At 44.2% G+C, this 21,501-nt stretch overlaps 1 protein-coding gene across 1 annotated transcript in view; it reads right to left on the bottom strand.

Moving 5' to 3' along the window:
• Window positions 1-21,501, bottom strand: part of ACOXL (acyl-CoA oxidase like) — a gene marked incomplete at both ends in the record, with an annotated part of 267,586 nt that overhangs the window by 233,592 nt on the left and 12,493 nt on the right. Inside the window, 6 exons of the mRNA XM_080931609.1 lie at window positions 6,742-6,874; window positions 10,291-10,363; window positions 11,918-12,004; window positions 12,689-12,803; window positions 17,212-17,310; window positions 18,088-18,174. Coding sequence (XP_080787735.1) covers window positions 6,742-6,874; window positions 10,291-10,363; window positions 11,918-12,004; window positions 12,689-12,803; window positions 17,212-17,310; window positions 18,088-18,174 — 594 coding nt within the window. The remainder of the gene's footprint in view (window positions 1-6,741; window positions 6,875-10,290; window positions 10,364-11,917; window positions 12,005-12,688; window positions 12,804-17,211; window positions 17,311-18,087; window positions 18,175-21,501) is intronic.

The following is a 21,501-nucleotide window of genomic DNA, read 5'->3' as shown; positions in this document are numbered from 1 at the left end:
CAGCCTTTTTTATTTTCCTAGTCAACACCACTGCTCTTCGAGAAAAGAGATGGTTTACGGAGCAGAACTCTTCATCTTCAGCTAGAAAACAACAGACTACTCCAAACACATGGACTCTGACAAAGTAAAAGAAACTGCAAATAAAAGTAAAATCAGGAAAATAATTCCATGTAAACAACTCTACAGGAATGTAAGAGGGACCACACAAGACAGGTGACTTGCCAGGTGTCCTATCCTCTAAATAAGTAGAGTTCTAAGTAAAGACAGCAATCCCCAGAAGGAAAGGAGACCTAAGCTTTAAAACCAGAAGGGCCTGCCAGATGCCAAGTTCCTATGTCACATCAAACAGGGAGGGGTGCCCAAGGACTTCCCTCTCTAGCACTGAAAAACTCCACTCCTGCCACAGGAACTGAGAATGTCCACCTACAAGCACGACCTAGATGTGTGAGTCAGGAAAGATGGACGGCATGCCAACTCTAGGTTACTCTGCCAGGGATCAAGAGGCCTCACTCAGAAATATTTCTATGACAGATACGCAGTGGGGGCGGGGCGCAGCTCAGCGGCCAAGTTTGTGTCCTTCGTGTATAAATCCTTAGATCCAGTCCCAAACATGGTGGGCTGTGGGGCTTAACCCACAATGCCTAGGGCTCTCCTTTTACAAGTGTTAGCCTTGGGACTCCCCCACCACCTGCCCCTGTTTCCTTGCCAGGGTAACCCTGGATGCTCCCTCTCAAAGGTTTACAGTTCCTTTGCTATGCTCTGAGTCTCTATGGAGTTTGTGCCAGGTCGTCTCTAGCATCACCACAGTGCTGAAAGGCAAACATTCAAAGAACTGTGCTCAAAGCGGAAGTTCTTCCAAACACACTTTAAACACACAAGCTTATCTCTAGCCGTACTTATCTCTCTGGCTCCGCACTTTAGGGGAAAGTACAGTAGATAAATGATTTTAAAGACAAATGTTGCTGTACACATATCCTTAATCTCAGTAACTGGCAGGCGGAGGCAGGGGGATCTCTGAGTTAGAGGCCAGCCTGGTTTATAAGGGGAGTTCCGAGCCCGGAAGTACATTGTAAGACCCTGTCTCAAAATGAAGACAGATGTTTAAGTTTCTGTTGTAAAAATTTACACAATTGTCATAGAGTCAACAGGACAGTGTGTAAGCATTTTTATACCCACCTAAAGTGACATAAAGGGCTTTGGTTTTGCTTGTTTTGCTTTGTCTCATTTTTAAGAGACATTTATGAGTCAAATTATACCCTAAAGCCATCAAAATAGCCGTAGTTTATTTACAAGCTTGATCTCTTGAACCAGGTTGATCACACAGCTAATGCACACCCGGACTCTCATAGTGGCCCCTGCCCTTTTTAGGTCAGCACTTGTGGTTGATAAGAAGCTGAATAAATCGCTGACAACAGCAAACTCCCAACCACTTCTGACACCCAAAGCAAAGCAAACACGCAGTCAAGGAAAACAATCTGCAAATTGGTATTTGCTGCCCTCTGGTGGTCAGTCCTAGGAAGATTTCGCACCGGAGATGTACCCTTCTCCCAACCTCCCATTTACCCCAGGATCATCTAGGATAAAATCATCATCCTACCAGACTTCTCAGCAACAGAGCAAGTCCTGGTACTCTGTTCTCCGTGTGTGTGTGTGTGTGTGTGTGTGTGTGTGTGTGTGTGTGTGTGTGTGTGTGTGTGTGTGTTTAAATGGAAAAACTCAACCCAAGCAGCTAAATGAGCTTCCTCTGTAAAGACAACGAATAGGTGAAGAGCCATGGATTTCAACTCTCCGATGCTGCTCTCTGAAAACAGATGAGGGTTGGATTCAACAGGCTACACGTGCTAAAAGAATATGCATCCATTGAATTCCTCTCTGGTTTAGTAAAACACACACCATGCATGTTTAGGACATTGATGTAGGAACCCCCTATCTCTCTTAGCTCTGCCCTTTATTAGGCCAAGTTAGATGAACATTAGCAAAGGCTTCCATTTCTAACCAAGTGAGTTCAGTGCAGTCCCTGTGCACGATCTCACAGAGGTGCTACTACCTCCAAGCTCTTTCTGTATCTCCAGCTAGGCTGTGGGTTCTAACGTGATACTGAGAGATGGGTTATTTTCTCTACAGCTGCACAGATCTCCAGCAGTCACTAAAGCCTACAATAGGGTGGCAGGTAGACTGAAGAGACAGAAGGAGAGGAGGAGAGAGAAAAGGATGGATGAATGGGAAAATTGTTACGTGTGGAAGGCTGTATTAGTACATTGGCAAATTACTAAAAAAATAATAATACAAAATTTGATGGGTGGAAGGGTATATGACAGATGGATACGTACATGGGTAGGTTCTGGACAGGTGGATGAGTTGATGAGTGGCTAGACAGACAGAAGGATACATGGAAGGACAGTAAGAAGAGATGGGGAGGCTAAAGCCTTGCACTGAGACTGAACAAAAAAGGCATAACCCCTGCTCCCAGTAAACATTCTGTCAGTGACAGTAAAATCTATGTTAGAGCAAGACCCAAGGGACCACTCTGTCACCAGCCCACGTGGGGGTTAAAGGACCCTCTCTGACCCATGATCCATTCAGGAGATTCCCATACCCTCAAGCTCTTCTTAGAATCAGGTCTTAACAAAGTCATCCCAAGACAGTGCCCACCAATGGGGGACCAAACGTAGTAGTTTGGAGAAAGTGGAGTCAAGTCCTTCGGACCCTCTCCTGGTGCTCACTGATGCTGTAAGCCTATGGAACGCTGTGGGAAGCCCTCCTGAAAGCATCCTTCCCTGACCCCCGCTATCCGTGGGGGGGGGAAGATGGAAGAAACTGCCATCATCTTTCCTACAACACGTTTGTTTGTTTGTTTGGTTGGTTGGTTTTTTTTGGGGGGGGGGAGGTTGTGACTTGAAGAGGCTCCTTCAATCTCTACTCTTCAGTCAAGATGTCACACTTTCACTGATTCCAGAAGGGTATCCAGATGGCACAGCTGCTGCTGTCTGCAGCCCCTCACAGACAGCAAAGCTCATTCACAAATTCCTCCCACCACCCACACTCAGTCTGAGCATCCATGCCAACGGTGGGCTCATGTTACTGCCCCTCTTTGTCATCCTTGCAACCCCAGATGCACTTTCAGTAATCATTGTACTTAAACTTGTGAGCTTCCACATCCCTGTCATTCTAATAGGATGTGTGTGACGGGGTTTTTTGGTATATGTGGGCACTTATGCAAGCCCTATATGTGTGCGAACCCCTCCAGGTTACAGAAGCTCTGTCTGTTCTATTTTGCTTAGAAATGAAGAGACTCTGATTTCTGAGGTCACATGGACAGAATGAAAACCCAGAGAGGCTGGATCCAGAGTCCTGCTCGTAATGGCCTCAAAACGGCATCTGGAGAAGACACAACATTCCAGCTGTTTCCGGTCATGTTGACTCCACCCAGTAATCTCAGCTGACAACCTTACATAGAGTACCTCTCTGCCTAGTTCAGGACTGGGCCCCGGGGTGAGGGAAGGAGGCGGAAATGGTCCCCATCAGCTGCAGTCTTGACTGACAGACAGCCTGTGGAGGATCGCCCTTTGGGTCCTTTGGCATGTATATCAGCCTGCTAAGGTAGTGAAACAAACCAAATAACTTCAATTGCACACATTTTTCCCCTCACAGTCTGGAGTCTAGAAGCCCCAGATTGAGGTGCCAGCAGTTTACCAAAGCTACTCCCACTTTGGCCTCAAATGACCTTTCCCCTGTGTGCAGACACATGGAGATCTCTGGTAGATACTAGTCATAGCAAATTTGGGTCCTACTCTTATGAACCCCGTTTCCTTTGAGTTGCCTCTTTGCACACACAATGCCCAAACCCAGCCAATCACATTGGGAGTGGCCATGTCTTCTGAATGGAATTGTGACCCATCTTCCAAGATTCCCATGGAACCCCTAAATTCCAGTGTCACTCTTGCACCACTATGTTCATTATATCCAAAGGCACGCTACAAGAGGAGCTGCCACATCTTAGAGACGGGCAGCACTGGGATCATAGGCAGACCTCGCATTTCTGAAGAAGGCTCAATTTCAAGTGCTTAGCAATGAATGTGAAAATGAATCGTATGTAAAGATGAGGTGGGAATTGTAGGCAAAGCACCATGTGCGAGTACCACACCCACGGTAAGGAAATGCAAGGCACATCATCGGGAGACAGGGCCAAATGGGAAGAAGGGGATCAGGAGTAGGGGGTCATATAAGACCCGAAAAATGAGATGAGAACTTGGTTCTTGAGCACTAGAAGGTCACAGGGAGAGACAGGATAGCTGGAACTATGCTAGGCAAGTGCAGCACAAACCCCTGTCTGTAGCATCACCCTACCCCAGACCAGACACTGCTGGGATAGGGTGCAGCTTCCAAGTCTCCTTTGGGGAGATGCCTTTACAAGTAGGGACAACACGTCTTGTGACAAAGCCTTTCCCCTATGCAGAATCAACCCCATGGGATAGGTTGGCTCTTGTTTGTACCCCCACTTTCTCTGCATCTGCCTTCTACCCTCAGTGTTGTCCTAGGCTCCCTTACTTGGTGGGAAAGGCTTCCCGGCTACCTCCAAGTAGGCTTTGAAGGTCCTTTAAGCCTCCTCCTGACTCTCCACCCCAAATATCTTGGTTTCTTTTTGCCTCCTGTTCTTGATCATCTAATTGAGCATGGCACTTTGGGCACGAAGTAGAGGAGGGCTGTTTCGACAAACCTTTGAGAGCAATCTCAATGTGCTGAGGAATGTCGTGGAAATGAGAGATAGTCATGAAAAGTCAGACATCTGGGTAAAGTTTAAAAGGACTGGGCATGCCCAGCCTTGAGCTAAGATCCTTGTGAACAGCCTGGGTGACAGTTTCCTAATCCATCAAGAATGCACATGGGAGGGAAGGGTCCATTTTCCATTCATCAGCGACAGCAGAAAGATCAGAAGCATCTCAGGTTTCAGCCAGGGAAACACCCATCCCTCATCTGAGCTACAGGGGATGTGGAGCTGCTGAGAGGGCCTCTCTGACTCAACTGACACTCACTATGCAATGCAGACCCTGGAAATGCAATTCAATGAGCAGTCTACACAAAGTCTGATTCCACCTAGGCTCTGTGAAGCATCCCCCTTGGCCTAGACACTACAGATGGCACCTTGAATGCAGGCCCCCACGGTTATGTGTTGACAGTTTGGTATCAAGCCTGTGGCACTGATGGACAGCTGTGGAATCTTTAGAATCTGGGGGTGGGGAGGGGAAGGGATAAAAGGAAGTGAGATTGCTCTGAATGTGCCCTTAACAATACTGTGAGCTCAGCCCCAGAGATAGCTAATCTTGACTTGATGGGATTTAGAATCACCGTGCAAATAATACTCTAGGCATATCTGCAAGGGGTTATCCAGATGAGGTTAATGAGGTGGGAAAATCTAATGCGAATAAAATCCCAGTGGAGGTTCTGGGCTGGATAAAAATGAGAGAGTGAGTTGAGCACAAGCCTCTACCCCTCTCTGCCTCTTAACTATAGACACAGCATGGCCATCGATCTCCTGTTCCTGCTGCCATCTCCTCCTCCACCATCATCCCCCATGCTAGACCATATGTGCTGGAAGTGTGGAGATAAAAGAAACCCTTCCTCCCCTCAATCTGCTTCTTGTCAGCTATTCTGTCATAGCAAGAGACAAGTAACTGGTACAGACCCTTCCTGTCTCTCTCTTTGCTTCCCAGATGCCATGACATGAGGAGCAACCCTGTGCATGTCCTCAACCCACAATGCTCTAGAGAAGTGGGATGCCTGACCATGGGCTAAAACTCCATAACCTTTTTCTTTTTACAGGTCAATTGTCTCAGAACCCTCTATACAGTAACAGAAAGTTAATTAGCATCTGGATAATCTCACTGGCTGGCAAGGTCAAGTTGGTCAGACCAGTGGACAATTCCAGTTCTGTTGTTTATTCTAGATACCCAAGAGCCCAAGGCATTTCAGATCCACCTACTTAGAAACAAGTGTTCTAGACATGGGAGTGACCATTTATTCCTTTGCCACGGCCAACTTCTGTCCTGCCAGTAATAATAGCAGGAGCATTGTAAGAACCACATTACTGGCAGCTCTGAACTATAGAGCTGCTGTCCTGCACCACGAGCTTGGCACTCTTGGTCCTTGCCTCTCACCTCACCATCATCAGCTCCATTTTACTGATGAGGCTCAGAGAGGACTGATGGCTTCCTTACAGCCCCATTTCTGGACACATGAGATAAGTCTGGAATCCAGCTCCTCTGAATTCAGGGCCACCCATCTTCTTCTGGCTACACTAATAGGAACAGAGAATGCGTGCCAGACCAACAGACCACCCAGAAGGAACTGGGGGTCTCTAGATCCACTGGGTAATCAGTGCTAGCCCCATAGTAGTGTTCAATAGAACAGAAAAACATGGGAAAAAATCACCCACTGCTCTCCCCTCCTGGAGCTGCCATCTCACACTGTACAGATTTTAAATAAGACAGTCTCTCTGGGCCATTTTGCCATTTTGTTGCTTTTCCAACTATGCCTAGCAACACACATCTGAGACGCAGACGGATGGAATATAGTCTCAAGGATGTAGAAATGTTCTGTATTTGTCAACTGGTCCTTCTCAGGGTATGATGAATATCTCTGGCCCCATTATATTACCTGTGGCTTAAGAGTCTTAGCATCTGACATCGTTACTGATTCTGGAAATGACAGACACTGAAGTCCATTAAAATCCGAGTGGATTACCTTCATGGCACCCATTGCTTGGAAAGTCACTGCTAGTCTTGAAGGCGTCAGCGTTGCCAGCATTGCAGTGAATCTTGCACTCTTGCTCTGAATAGGTGAGTGGTACTTTCCATCCGGAGCCACAGAACCAAACCTGTGAGGATGTACATTATCAGGATGAAAGAAAAAAAAAGACGATGGGATCTGACATAGCACAAGCATGGCACTACTAGATGTGATATGGTATGACTCCCATGTGAACACAGAAACGGGCATCCTGGCTTCTGGCAAGAAATGCTTGGAAGGACTTGACTTGTGGAAGGTAAGAACAGGTTCTTCCCCAGTGCCAACTCACAGTGAAGTAACAGCTCCCAGAAAGGAAGAGCAGAAACCAAGCCAAAGCCATCAAACCAAAGCCAGTGCCTGAATGTGCAAACACAGGCTTGCTTTTTAAAAAAAACAATGAGATGCAATTCACATCCCACAAAATTCACTTGGTTACAGCATTTGGATTTGGTGGGTTTGGGGTTATTCACAAGTTCTACAACTGTCATTATTCCTCAACTCCCAATTTTTCATCATGCTAAGACCCTGCACCATTAGAACCACTGTCTAGATTCTCCACCTGCTAGTACTTAGAAACCAACTTTCTGTCTTTATGGATAAGCCTACTCTTTGCATCAATGGGATCACATTATTTAATATATCTTCGAGTCTGGCTTCTTTTACTCAGCACAATGATTACTCGGCGCAAGGTTTACTCAACTACACTCTAGCCTATATCAGTATTTCTTATTTTTATGAATGAATGTTTTACTTAACAGGTATACCAGATGTCTTTTAGCATTTATCAGCTAACAGATGTTAGAGTTGTTTCCATTCTGGGGACATTATGAATAACTATGCTTAAGTTTATTCAAGACGTTGTATACAAATGTATAATTTCAGCAAGCATATGGATAATGTTTATATCTGTATATATGTTCACACATACACACATATGTATATATACAGATGCACACATGCATGTAGAAATAAAACTGTTGGGTCATTTAACTTCAAAAACTTTTCTAAAGATTAATATATTATTTGTGTGTATGTGCTGACATGAATCCATGCATACTACTTGAGTACCGGAGCTCACCAAGACCAGAGAAGGGCAAAAGATCCTCTGGAACTGGAGTTACAGACAGTTGTGAGCCATTATATGAGAATTGAATCTTGTTCTTCTGCAAGAGCAACAGACAAGCACTCTCAACTGCTGAGCCATCTCTCCAGTCCAAACTTAAAACTTCTAAGGAACTGCTAAATGACTTTCCAAATCTATGAAGAAATTTTATAGCAATGTGAGATGGTTCTAATGTCCCTGCATCTCCAGCAGATCTTGGTATTGTCTCTGTTTTTGCCTTAGCCATCCCAAGGGGTGCAGAATGCTATCTCGCTGTGACTTGACAATGGTCTCCCAGTGACAGTTGTAGTGTTGCTATTTCTTTCATCTTTTATTAGTGGTTTGAATATATTCTTTGAGAAATGTCTATTCATATTTTCTTTATTAACTGTCTATCTTGATTAGCTGGGATAGTTTCCAATTCTGGATTCTAGGCCTTTATGATGTATTTGACTTATAAGTATTCCTTCAATTCAAAAGACTGTTGTCACTAAGATTTTTTTTAAAAATTTATAAACTCTAACTGACCTACTGTTTCTTCAACTGGCTGTACTTTGGTGTCATATTTAATAAGTCACTGATGAGACCAAGGTCAGTAACCTCAGCTGTCTTCTAACTGTACGTTGGGTAGTATGAAATAAGGGTCCAGCCATTTGTTGAAAAGACTATTGTTTCCTCTTTGTCTTGGTGCTCCAGAGCTAATTATCAATAAGCATGAGAATGTATCTGTAGACCTATGTACTCCATTATCCATACAGTTACCCCTATGCTACTGCTGTACAATCTGGATTATCACAGCTTTGTCACAAGCTTTCAGATTCCAAGTAGGAGCCCTCCCACTCAGTTCCTCTTTGTCAAGACGGCTTTCTTTTATTCGGGTTTTCTTATACCTACATATTAATTTTAGAATGAGTTTATTAATTTCTGCAAAAAAATGAGAACGGCAGCTGGCATTTTTAGAGAGACTTACTGAATTATTTATCTATACCTAGTAACTAGTTCACTTTCTAATCACTGATGAACCAAGACCCCCAAAAGACTGCTCCTTCAAAACCCCATATGGCCACTGTTGTTCTGTAGTGTGGGGGACAACTTAAATGGTAATAAAATAATGTTATAAATCAAATCTTGCTTGTCAAAGTGATGTGTTACCTACAAACAATACAAGCCAACTTACCATTCGCCTTTCTAGTTGAATCTGACTTTCTAACCTCTGCTGCATTTGGTGAACCCTCAGCACTGACCAGTTGTAATCTGGGACTGAACCACCACTAAGCTCTGATCAGGGTGACAGGATATGGGGAGCCACCCATCCTGACTCTCCTCCAGATCTGGTGATCCTACTAAGTGCCTAGAAAATGAACAAGCACCTCTGGGGAGGGCTGATGGGCCTCAGACTAACTTTCACAGCAGTGGTAGCTGCTGAAACTTTCCAGGACATCTGTTCTCATTGTTTCTGTTCTATTTACCAAAAATTCACGGGGTGGGAGACAGAGAGAATTTGGCCCATTCTAAGTTGGTTTCCCACCGTTTTCTTTGACTTTTGTAATCAACTGCATTTATTTGTGGACATGAACTTGTAAGTAGCAACGCTACGTGAAGAAGAAAACCCACAGCAAGTCAAAAAGGCAGTTTATTTATGCCCTGATTTCCGGCTCCACCAGTGATTTAAGTACAGCTGTGGCTCAGGATTTACAGCTCACGGGAAACACAGCTGAGGCACTGAGGTAAATGCTGCTGCATAAAATACGTGAAAACATCTTTAACCCTGACTGCCACCGTGGATCTCACAAGAGAGAAAACCCTTCACCGCACTGATTGACCTTGACTCCCTGTGACCACGTGGGCATTTTCCCTCTAGGCACTTTGTTTTGTTTTTTTTTAAAATAGGATGTGTTTTATTTATTCTTTGAGAATTTTATGCATGTATACAATGTGTTTTGATTATACTTTTCATATCCACAAGGGAAACAAGTAACACACATCTCTTTGTTTATTACTGCCAAAATCTAAGGAAGTTAAATACGCAACAAGAGATTGGGTACATAATTTATAGACTATTTAGCTTAGTACTTTGGTACATCTGATTTCCAATGTCAGATGGAAATTATCTGTTCTGAAAAGAACTGAATCTATCAATGGATATCCTGTTAAAATTCTAATATAGGTATCTTCTTTTAGATATAGTCTAGGAATGCCCATTAAACTGTAACAATCATTACCTATGACCAATGTCATGTTGGAGCATTTAACTTTTTCTCTATTTGCTTATCTACTTTTCCCAGTTAGTTGTGGGAACACTCGGAGGATGATCTTGCAGTCAGTGAGATCCCAGAACTCAGGGCCTCAGTTGAGGGAACAAGTAGATCATCCATACAGACATTAAGGAGAAAACTACTCACTTATCCAGCAGGTTCTCTCTTGGAATCCGAACCTTGTCAAATATCAAAATTCCATTATCCACACCGTTCAAACCTGGAGGAAACAGAATTAAAATGCAGATGCAAGGAAAGCTGTGAAGCATCCCAAAGATGTCTCAGCTACCTCTTGGCCCAAAACATAAACCTTAAACATTTCCAGAACTGGAGATGCTTTTTCATTAGGGGGCAGAGTAAGAATGTTGTCCTTTTGTTCTAGGGAGAGATTGGGGGCTGACTCAGACACACCTGGCCCATCCCCAACCTTTACCCTGAAGGAGAATGAAAAACAATAACATAGTTTTCCTGTGTGAAGCCCACAGTGTACTAGGCACTCGGGTTTGGGGTCTGTTGGAGCACATTTTCCTCTCCAATAGAAAAAATCATTAAAAGGAGAGAGTTCAGGCCTACTGGGGAGACATCGCAGAGACTTGTTACTCTTGCAGAAGACCCAGGTTCAGCAGAGAACCCACATTGTGGCTCACAACCATTATTAATCCCAGTGCTTCTTTCTGACCTCCCTGAGCCCCGAACACACGCGCTCAGTGCACGGACATACATACATTCAGGCAAAACACTCGTACACATAAGATAAATTCAAAACTAAATAAGTAAACAGGAGTTAAAAGGCAGTGTTTTAGGTAACAGAAAGCTTGGAGCAATGAAGACGAGGTCAGCCTCTGCCCACACACAGCTCTTGCTTCCTCCCCTTCCAGACTTCCCCCCTCAGGCTCGGGATGGACTTTGAAAATAAACGACAGAAGATGTGGGGACACCGAAGCAGACTTTCTGAACTTGCCTGTGATTTCGGCATGTGGCATGACTTCGGAACCACTGGCCTGTCCCTCTGCTCTCACAGCACGTGACAAGGGCCACACTCTGCAGCAGGGGTGGCCTAAGCTAAGAGTGGGCTGAGGCTATTCCTATACTGTCCCGTCTCCCCTACCCCTTCCTCTCTTTCTTCTCTTGTGTATCCTTAACTCCTATATTCCTTTTCTTAGCTGGCTTCATCTTGCAACCTGGCCTCACTGAGTGCTATGGGATGAATTGTGTACCTCCCCCTACCCCATTTATAGATTGAAGTCCTAAGCCCATATCTCTACTGTGTAGAATGAGGTCATTAAGGTGGACCTCCAAATAAATGATGAAAACCCTTATAAGAAAACTGGAGGCAGAAGTTGCACAGGGAGACTACATGCTCGTGTGAAGGTAGCATTCATAAGAGGAGGCAAGAGTCCTAGAAGACCAGACCTTCCAACCCTGGCAGCTCCCTCATCTCGGACTTCTATCCTCCAAAACCGTGAGGACCCGCTTGTGTTACAGATGTCCTGGGTCAGTCACAAACATCAGTCTGGAGGTGAAGGCAGAGAGCTGCAGCCTGCCCTAAGTCCGAGAACAGAGAAGTTGAAGCATCCTTTGTAGACACAGCTTCCTTGTTGCTAAGCAACTGAGAAGCAGGGAGATACCATCAATGCATGCTCCTGAGGCAGACTGATCCACCAGCATGGTTTCCTGGAGATGAAGGTGGTTAGATTCTCCTTGGCTGTGGTGGGGGTTGGAGAACAGACAACACGCACAATGAATCCCAGAGGAGTTTCACCTGATGACTCACCTTCTTTGTGCATCATATCAATAGCTGTGACTCCTGGGTACAAGTTTCCATCTTCATCCCTGATAGGAACAATGAAACAGTGGGGCCCTAAGGAAGGCACAGAGACAGACCTTATTAGGCTCTCCGTTTTTCACTGTTGTTGAGACAGAGTCTCACTGTGCAACCTTAGATGGCCTAGAACTCACCACATAGGACAAGGTGGCCTCTAATTCAAGTGGATTGTCCTGCCTCTGCCTCCCGAGTGTTGGAATTATAGGAGTGAAGCTACCTAGCTGGCCCTAGACTCACCCTTGTAAAGAATAAATCTTTGAGCTGGGCATGGTGTCATGTGTCTTTAATCACCACATTTGGGAGGCAGAGGCAGGTGGGTCTCTGTAAGTTTGAGGCCAGCCTAGTTTACATTGAGAGTTCTAGTATAGCAAGGGTTATACAATGAGACCCTGTCTCAAGATAGATAGATAGATAGATAGATAGATAGATAGATAGATAGATAGATAGATAGATAGACGGATATAAGAGAATAAAAAACTTAGGCCTTCTCTGGAGCAATATAAAATTATTTAACTCTCCAAATTGATTGAGTACAATAGTGGCTAATGTCAACAGATAATAACAAATTTGATCATCACTTTTATATAGAAGATAAAGTTAGTAGTACATATTGTTTTACAAGATAAAACTAGCCCTGTGGGGTGTGAATTCTGTAAAGAACTGGTGGGAAGACAGCAATGGCAAAGATATTTATTCCAGTCTTTCATGTTGGTAGCAAACCTTGAGACTGTCCCTCAATGATGAGCTGGGCAAAGACAGCAGCATAGTTCCCATGCATGGCATTGCCGATGTACATCTTCTGGGCATTTTCACACGGCATGTCAATCACAAACTCCTGCAAAGAAGAGTAAGCCACAGAGTGTTTGCCTCCATGTGGCTCATTTCAACCCCTAGCTCAACACAATGAATACCATAAAAGGAATGTGCATTGTGAAGAGATGTGAAGACTGGGAAGCCATTGTCTTAACTTTGCACCGCTCGGTCACGAGTGTACTTCACCTCCACCTTCGCTTTGCAGGAGACTGGAAATTAAAGAGTTTGGGGAGTGGGGAGGTTGTGCATAATTCAATCAGGAAAAGAAGTATCCTGTTTTTATTCATTCATTCAACCAATTCCAGTCTCTCTCTTTGATAGTGTCAGGCTGATGTGTACTGCCTTGTTCATCTGCCAGGTTTCAATGCATTAAGTATTTTTTTCAATTATCATTTTTTCATCCATTATACTGAGGTTTCCACTTTTACAAAAGCCAACATCAAAACCCTTACAGGACCTAGATGTGATGGCACAGGCCCTAACCTCAGGTATTTAGTAGGCTGAGGCAAGAAAACTATAAATTCAAGGATTGTCTGGACCTCACAGTGAGTTTAAGGGCAGCCTAGACAACTTAGCAAGGGGCTCTTTCTCAAAATAAAACTGAAAAGGCCAGGTTATAGCTCAGTGGTAGAATTCTTTCTTGGTTCAAGGCAATGGGTTTAATCCCCATTTTCCCCCACTTCTCTTACACACACACACACACACACACACACACAGAGAGAGAGAGAGAGAGAGAGAGAGAGAGAGAGAGAGAGAGAGAGAGAGAGAGGCAGGAAGTGGTAGGATACATTTAGCTTTACACACTCCTTATCCTCAAACACCTCACCTATGAGGTACCCCTGAAAACAGGGAAGAGCCCAGTGATCTGGGACCCTGGATGGTTTGCCCCAGAGTGCACACATGTATGTTTGTTTCATTGTGTCTTCTGATTCTGGATAAACCTGAGTTCTCAAGACTCCCTCTGTTGCACAGGCCTGGACAAACTTAAGCCATGGAAAGAACTTGGTTTAAATGACAACCAACTCATCAGAAGCCAAAGCCATGTGCTTTGCTGCAAACAAAGCAGGTACCCACGAGCTATTCCTATCGTTGCTTAGTATTACCTCCCCAAAATAATTTTAATTTTGATTTTTAAAGGAAAACAGCCACCAAAACCTTTGACAGGCTGTCTCAGAACCTGCCATGAACATTTTGCAGTCAGTGAATATAATAAAGTCCTCCAGTGTCCCGGGCAAGAGTCATATGCCCGAGCCCTTGGAACAGAAACACTTGTAAAGGAGCCTGTCTTCTGAGGAAATCTTAGAAAGCCCTGTGCAGTTTGTCTCAGTGACACAGCCAATGAGTCCAGCTCCAAATACCCTGAAACTAACCCTGGTCTGAAGAAACAGCAACAGCAGCAGGGTTTGTTTCCAGTCTCTGCTCAAACTGAGGCTTCTCTTTCCTACTGTCTGGAAACCAACACCAGCACCCCAGTGGAAATCCTGCCTTCAAGGCTTGGTTCTCCCCAGTCTTGCTCACCACATGAGTTACCCTTAAATCCCTTCTGAAGAAGGTACTGACCACACCACCAGTTCTGAGTATAGGGTACCTATGATAGGTCAGGGGCCCAGAGGAAATAGAAGAAAGCGAAACCGACCATTTAATTGGAGTTGACAATGTAGAAGATATGATTCAGCTAAACCAACATGCTCTTGGTCACACAAGGATTATCTCCGATTTCAGACCATAAAGTGTATTGACTGTGCTTTCCCGTTGGGCCAAGAAATACAGTCTTGAGGCCTAAGAAAACAATCTCTGACATAAGTTTGTACAGGAAAACCTTTAACATGTGCAGAGACCTTTCAGAAGAATACGTGAACGAGTTGATTCATTTTAAGAGAAGTCTCTTGAGGTTGCCCCTTGGCTTATCTGGCCATCCAGGGCTTCTGAAAGGGGGAGCAACTCGAGGCCACATGCAGTGAGCAAGAAGGACCAAACAACCTGTGTGTGTGATGGGGAGGAGAAAAGGAGCCCTGGAAACACCACAGGGCTGCCAGGGGAGAAGGCAGGAGGCCACCCGTCCTGTACACATCTGATACACCCCGGGAAGAGGTTTGTCACTTCTGGCAAGAAGCTTGATATGGAAAGTTTGTATCAGCCAAAATACTGGAGTTAAAACTGTAATCCAAACAATGCCCAGCATGTGTGCTGGTTACAATTATGATTGCTTGAAGACCAACAAAATTGTCAGAGTTGCAAACACTAAGAAATGCTTTTTTTTTTTTTTTTAAAGAAAAGCATTAAATAAAGAAAAATAGGAAAGTAGAGGTCTGAAGAACATACTGTGCACTTACAAAGGACCTGAGTTGGCTTCTCGGCACACATGTCAGGAAGTTACCAGCCTCCCTCCCTCCAGTAACTCCAACTCTAAGGAGATACCATCCCTGGGCTCTGAGGATACCTGCACTCACAATGTACACACACCCACACACGGGTACATAACGCAAAATAAAAGGGTAAGCCTTTTTAAGTAAGGCACTTGTTTCAAAGCCTAACGATCTGATTTCAATTCCTGGAGTGCACATGAAAGGAGAGAACAGAGTCTGGCCAACTGTCCTCTGACCTCCACATCCGTGCATAGTGCTGAGGTACATGCATGTGTACGCATGTTCCTGTACACAATCAATAATCAATCAGTCAACCAGTAAATGTAAACTAATAAAAGCCATGAACAGCTTTGGCCAAAACTCATTTATTTGTGCTAGTTAGCATAGAGTTTAAAAATAAAACTCCCTCTCACATCACAGCTAACCATACAACTGGTTAATCTATTCCCCTACAAATGAAAACAAACAAAAAAAAAGGTAAGGGAGAGGAGGGAGGTTCATTTGATATGCTGCACTGCTTTCAAGAGGAAATGAAGGAGAACCATGAATCCAAGGGGAAAACACACACACACACACACACACACACACACACACACTACTGTGTCAGTTCCCTATCCCCCACTCCTGCTTCCCTCCAGGCGGAAGTTGATGACTGACTTGTTCTCTCTCCCACCCACTGGAGATCCAGGCTCAGCATTCTTCTTACCCGCAGCTCCCCTGTCAGAAAGAGGCAGCAGCAGAGGCCCATCAGGTGGCCAAGTCACTTACACTTTGGGGAAAATGGGACCGAGGCAAGAAATTATATTTTGTTGAGAAAAAAAAATGTAGCAAGAAACAAGTAAGAACCGTGGGTGGTTTTCCCCTACAGCAATAATTTCAAGGTCATCTCAATATCACAGCTTGGAAAAAGGGGGGAAAAAACTGGCCAGCCGAAACTCACAAGATATATCAGGTCAATAAGCCGTCACTTGGTGGGAAGGCATACCCTCGAAGGCAGTTCCATTTCAGCCTAAGATCCCTCATTAACTCTATAAATACAGTCAGGTTCATAACCTCTGTAAGCCTCAGTTTCCCTGTCTGTAAAACAGGGACAACAATCGTTCATTGGCTAGTTATCTCAGGCTTAGCTTAGAGTTTGCCTACCATTCGAATTCTCAACTAGCAGGAACTGCTAGGCTAATTCCACCCAGATTCAGTAACAGGCCCAGTATCGAGGAAATACAATAGAGAGTGACAAAGCCAGGCTCTCCACATCTTATTCTGGCCACCATATGCAGAGGCACATACAGCACACACACTCACACAAACATAGACAAAAAGCATATTGTGTAACACAATTAACTAGCCGTCTATCTTCATGTATCCCACATCACTGGATTCAACTATGTATTGACTGACATGCATGTTAATTACACCTATATTATCTACAGACATTATCTTTTTAATCATCATTCCCTAAATGATATAGTTAGACAGGTATACAACAAGAGAACTATATTAGATGTTAGAAGTCATTAAAAGTGATATGAAGTATAGATACAAGAGGATATGGTTTGTCCCACACCAACACTATTCTATTTATATAAGGAAATTGAGCATCTGTGTATTTTAGAATTCTCAGAGGTTCCTAAAAGCTATAATACCCCATGAATCATGTGAGACAACTATGTCAGCATAGAGGACTTAATTCCTCATCAGGAAGCCTGAACTCTGAGTGTGCTGCCATGTGCAACAGACAGAAAGTGCAAAACCATCTCCCTTCTTCATACACTACTGCTGGAAAGAACAGCTAGTTCCCATGGAAACGCTACAGGGGAAAACTGCAGAGTACATGGACAGAGTTGTGGGTAGCATCCTGTTGGTTGGAAGTGATTAAGTGTTGGCTGCTATTGCTCTCAAAGGCCTGAGCTCATGCCCACCTCTAAAACAGTCAGATGCTGTTCTGAGCCTGTGCTTCCCTCCAGAGCACACGCAGAGGATGTGACGCCAGGCTCAGGAAAGATGCGATGGCCTGAACTGGTCCCCTGATGCACTGAACCATGAGACAGGAAACACATTCCTCACCTGGCTGTCACGGTCAAAGGTGGCCTCAGTCTGGATCCCTCTCACATTGCTCCCGTGGCCCTTCTCAGTCATTGCAAACATCCCAGTATACTTCTGCTCCTGAAGTCCACGACATTAAAAAGAGAGTTAGCTGCTCAGATGGCCTTTAACTGAAGACCTTGGGCAATTAACTACCGTAGCAAGAAAGGGGAAAGAAAGCTGAAAATGACCATAAAATGTTTAGACAATCATAAAATTTTAAAATCATAAAATTTAGCTGGTGTCTTTTATGAGCTCAGGAGTGTGACAGATGAAGATAGAAAGATGCTCAGGGGTGTAGAGTGCTTGTTGCTTTTGCAGAGGACCTAGGTTCGGTTCCCAGCACCCACATAGTGGTTCACAACTACCCATAACTCTAGCTCCAGGGGATCCAACACCCTCTTCTGGTCTCTGAAGGCTCCAGGCACTCACGTGCTGTACAGTGAGCAAAACATCCCTAAACACGATTTTAAATTTTTAGTTATTTTTATTTTGTATGCACTGTTGTTTTGCCTGTGTGTGCGTCAGATCCTCTGGAACTGGAGTTACAGACAGTTGTGAGCTGCCATGTGGGTGCTGGGAGTTGAACCCAGTTCCTCTAAAAGAGCACTCAGTACTCTTAACTTCTGAGCTATCTCTCCAGCCCCATATCCATTTATTTAAATCTTTTAAAAACTGAATGTGACAGATGTAGCATAACATTTTAAAAGGTAGTCTTGAAATTCTCATTTGGGACAAATTTATTACAGATTCTAATTCTGTCTTATTTATTTTTATTCAAATACACACTCACATAAAAGTACTATAATTTTTTAAAATTTCCATAGAAAAAGCAATCTATTAAGGCAATCACCATACCTTGAGTTGCTGAAACCACTTGGTAACATGTTCAGGACTTCCAAGATTGGTGACGGCACCGCCAAATAACAAAAAAAGGATTCCACACTAGAAACAAGCATAGTACAGACAATGACTAGCCACAATCAACAGCCCAACAACAACTAGACTCACTGGTCAAATTCCACTCAAGGGGTATCTCTTCAGTCCTACATGGGTCTTTTGATGGCCCTTTACAAGCCCTGATAAAGTGTCACTGACAGGAAAAAATGGGAGGGAGGAGGTGGAGGAAGAAGCAGGTGCTTAAGAAGGAGGACGATCAGAAGTGCTCTAGTTTGATCTCTGCCGCTATGATGGGCATAATGATCAAAAGCAAGTTACAAGGAGTAGAGGGTTTCTTTCAGCTTCATCATGGAGGGAAGTCAAGGCAGGAAACTGAAGGCAGGAACCTGGAAACAGGAACTGAAGCAGAGACCATTGAGGAATGTCACCAACTAGCTTGATCCCCACCATTTGTTCCTCATGCTCTTATGTACCCTGGGTGTATATACCCCAGGGTGGTACCACCACAGTGGGGCTGGGCTTTCCCGTGTCAAACATTAATCAAGACCTGCCACATGAGCCAGTTGGGTAGCAAGGCAGTTCTTCAGTTGATTCCCTCTTTCCAAGTGACTCTACTTTATGTAAGGTTGTCAATAACTGGCCAATACAAAGAGGAAGAAGAGGCATCTAGAACAAGGCTATGTGGAAGGAGCAAGAGAGCTGACAGCAAAGGCAAAGGTGTAGACGGAAGTGTGTCGGGATTTGCTGTTCTCGAGCTCAGCATTCTTTCCCTCTCCTAGCCACACTCTGAATCTCCCCTGAAGACCCTCCTCCCCAAGAATGAGTCTGAATGGCTTAGAGGTGGCTTTAGAATGAATCTGTGAGCTGAGATACATCATCCATGAAAACATGGCTTCAGAAATAGACCGAGGATCTCAATGGGGCCATCCCAAGTGGGCACCAAGACAAAATGGAATCCAGAGCAATGGAGGCCTGAGGCAGCTGGTGGCCATTTTTCCATGAGCTGGTGAATGAAGCCAGGGTAGAGAAAATGGGTTGAGGAAAAAGACAGCCAAGAGATTCAAGAAGGCAGGTCTCACAGGCCTGTGGCGTTCTTTGGGTGTGGCAATTAAGCCTGCTTTGCTCTATCAAGTTTACACTGGACCTTTGTTTATTTGTTTGTTTTGGAGGGGAGGTCACTGTTAACTGTATGACACACCTGTGCCCACATATTTGAAAAATGGAACCAATCCAAAATGGTATTTTGTTTTCCTCTTACTCTGTGTGTAGTTTAAAAAACAATATTCAAACTAAAACAAGTTGAATTTTCCTCTTTGATTGACAGTGAATGTATACATTATGATATATTTCCTTCTAGGTTTTTAACTTTTCCCTGTTCCCTGGGTTTGTTTTTGTTGTTGTTTTGTTTTGTTTTGGGGGCGTTAGCTTTCATTCATTAGCTACACTAATAATGGGCTAGGGCCGGAGTGAGCCTGCACTATCAAAGGAAGCTGACCATCTTATACATAAAATCTGTACCACATCCACTCACACAATCAAGTAAAGTGTGGGGACTTTCCCTCACAAAACCCCATTCTCCAAATGGCAGACAACATGGCCAAGCCAGACGGAGTACAGGAAAAGTACCAGGAGGGTCCTGAGCGGGTGACCTCTGGACATATTTACAGCAGTGCCTCCTAAGAGGAGCACAGACATCTTTCTAGCCTGAGAAATGAGTCAAGCAGGCAGGTAGTGTCGATGGCAGAACATGGTGGACAGCGAGGAAAGAGGTGGAGAGACCCAGTACAGATTCCGGAAACAAGCTGATGAGTTGACAATTTGGGAGGAGAAGGGAGGACTCCAGCTCCAGGACTCCAACTGGCCATTGGCTGAGTTGCCATGTGGATGAAAGCCCATTCGCTGTGATGCAAGAGCTTGAAAGAGTTGGCATGAACCAGAGAGGGGATGCTTAAAGGATGGTGCTGAGTCAGGGATACTGCAAAGGACAAGAGATGGACAACTATCCAAACTGTCCTCCCAGGAGATACTATGTCCATCACTGTTAAAACCACCCATTATCCTGTCCCTAGAAACCTCAGGGGCAGAACACTGGGAAGTCCATTCACTTTCGGACAAACTGAGGAAAGCAGTGGCAAGAATTTAGATGTTGAGGTGCCTTATGAAAACACTAACTGCAAACAGGTACTCAGCATGTACTGTTCGAGGTGTGTCTCTCGCCTTGCTTCATCTAGATAAGAAAATGCAACATCAGGAGTATGGAGCAGTAACCACATTGTTCCCAGAAATGGCTGACAGCAGCCTCCACAGGCCACCACTAGAGATGCCTAAAAGTTTGCATCTGATGTCAGAACGGTATCAAGAGACAAATGATTATATTTGTCAGAGCCTCAACTTACACATGGGGATGAGAAAGAAGGTGATTCTGGTTATCAGAACAGAGAGCTGGTTGTCCTCACCCTAATCCACCACTGAAGCCACTACCTGGTAGATAATTAAGATAAGATGATAAGAGGGTTTAGTCAGCAAAGTGCTCACATTGTAACCTCAAGGACCTGAGCTTGATCCCCAGAATCTACATTAAAACACCCAAGTGTCATATCATGGTATTTGTAATCTCAGTGCTGGGAACGCAGGCAGAAGAATGCCTGGGAAACACAGACCAGTCAACTTAGTTGAGTCAGTGAGTTTCAGGCCAGTAAAAGTCTCAAATTTTTTTAAAAAGAGTATCCAGGAGCAAGCAAGTTTGTTCAGGGTACTGTTGACAAGACTCAGATGGAGTTTAATCCCCAGAACCTACATGGTAGAAGGAGAGAACTGAATTTAGCAAATTGTCTTCCACAGGCTTGACACGGTACTTTTATATTCATAATCATATTCATATTCTCTATTCTCTCTCCCAATACATTAAAAATAATAAAAAATACAGCTGAGGAATGACACCAAGGTTGTCCTATGGCTTCCATATGCATGTACACACATATGCAAGTGCATGTGAGCTCATGTACACACACACACACACACACACACACACACACACACACACACACACATATTCTGGCCACATCTCAGAAGGTTATGCCAAGAGGAGCATCTTGAAGATGCATTATCCCTGCCCACTTCTTGCTCTTTGCTTCCTGGTCTGCTATGATGTCAATTGTCAGCTGCACGCTCTTGCCACAATGGTACCACATGCTTCAGCATGCCGTCTCAGCTAGAAGGAGCTGAAATCATGAACCAGTGGGTATTTGGATCACTGTGATGCAAAAGTAGCTAATACCATCTGACTTCCATATTGGATGATGAGAGAGCAGGTAGTGCCTTACTTTCCATCATGTGACAAATATGCCATAAATAAGTAAATAAAATTTAAAG

Source organism: Micromys minutus (assembly GCF_963924665.1).
Source record: "Micromys minutus genome assembly, chromosome: 17".
Lineage (NCBI taxonomy): Eukaryota > Metazoa > Chordata > Mammalia > Rodentia > Muridae > Micromys > Micromys minutus.
Note: the sequence above shows the minus strand (reverse complement) of the source record. Positions and strands in the feature narration are given on the sequence as shown.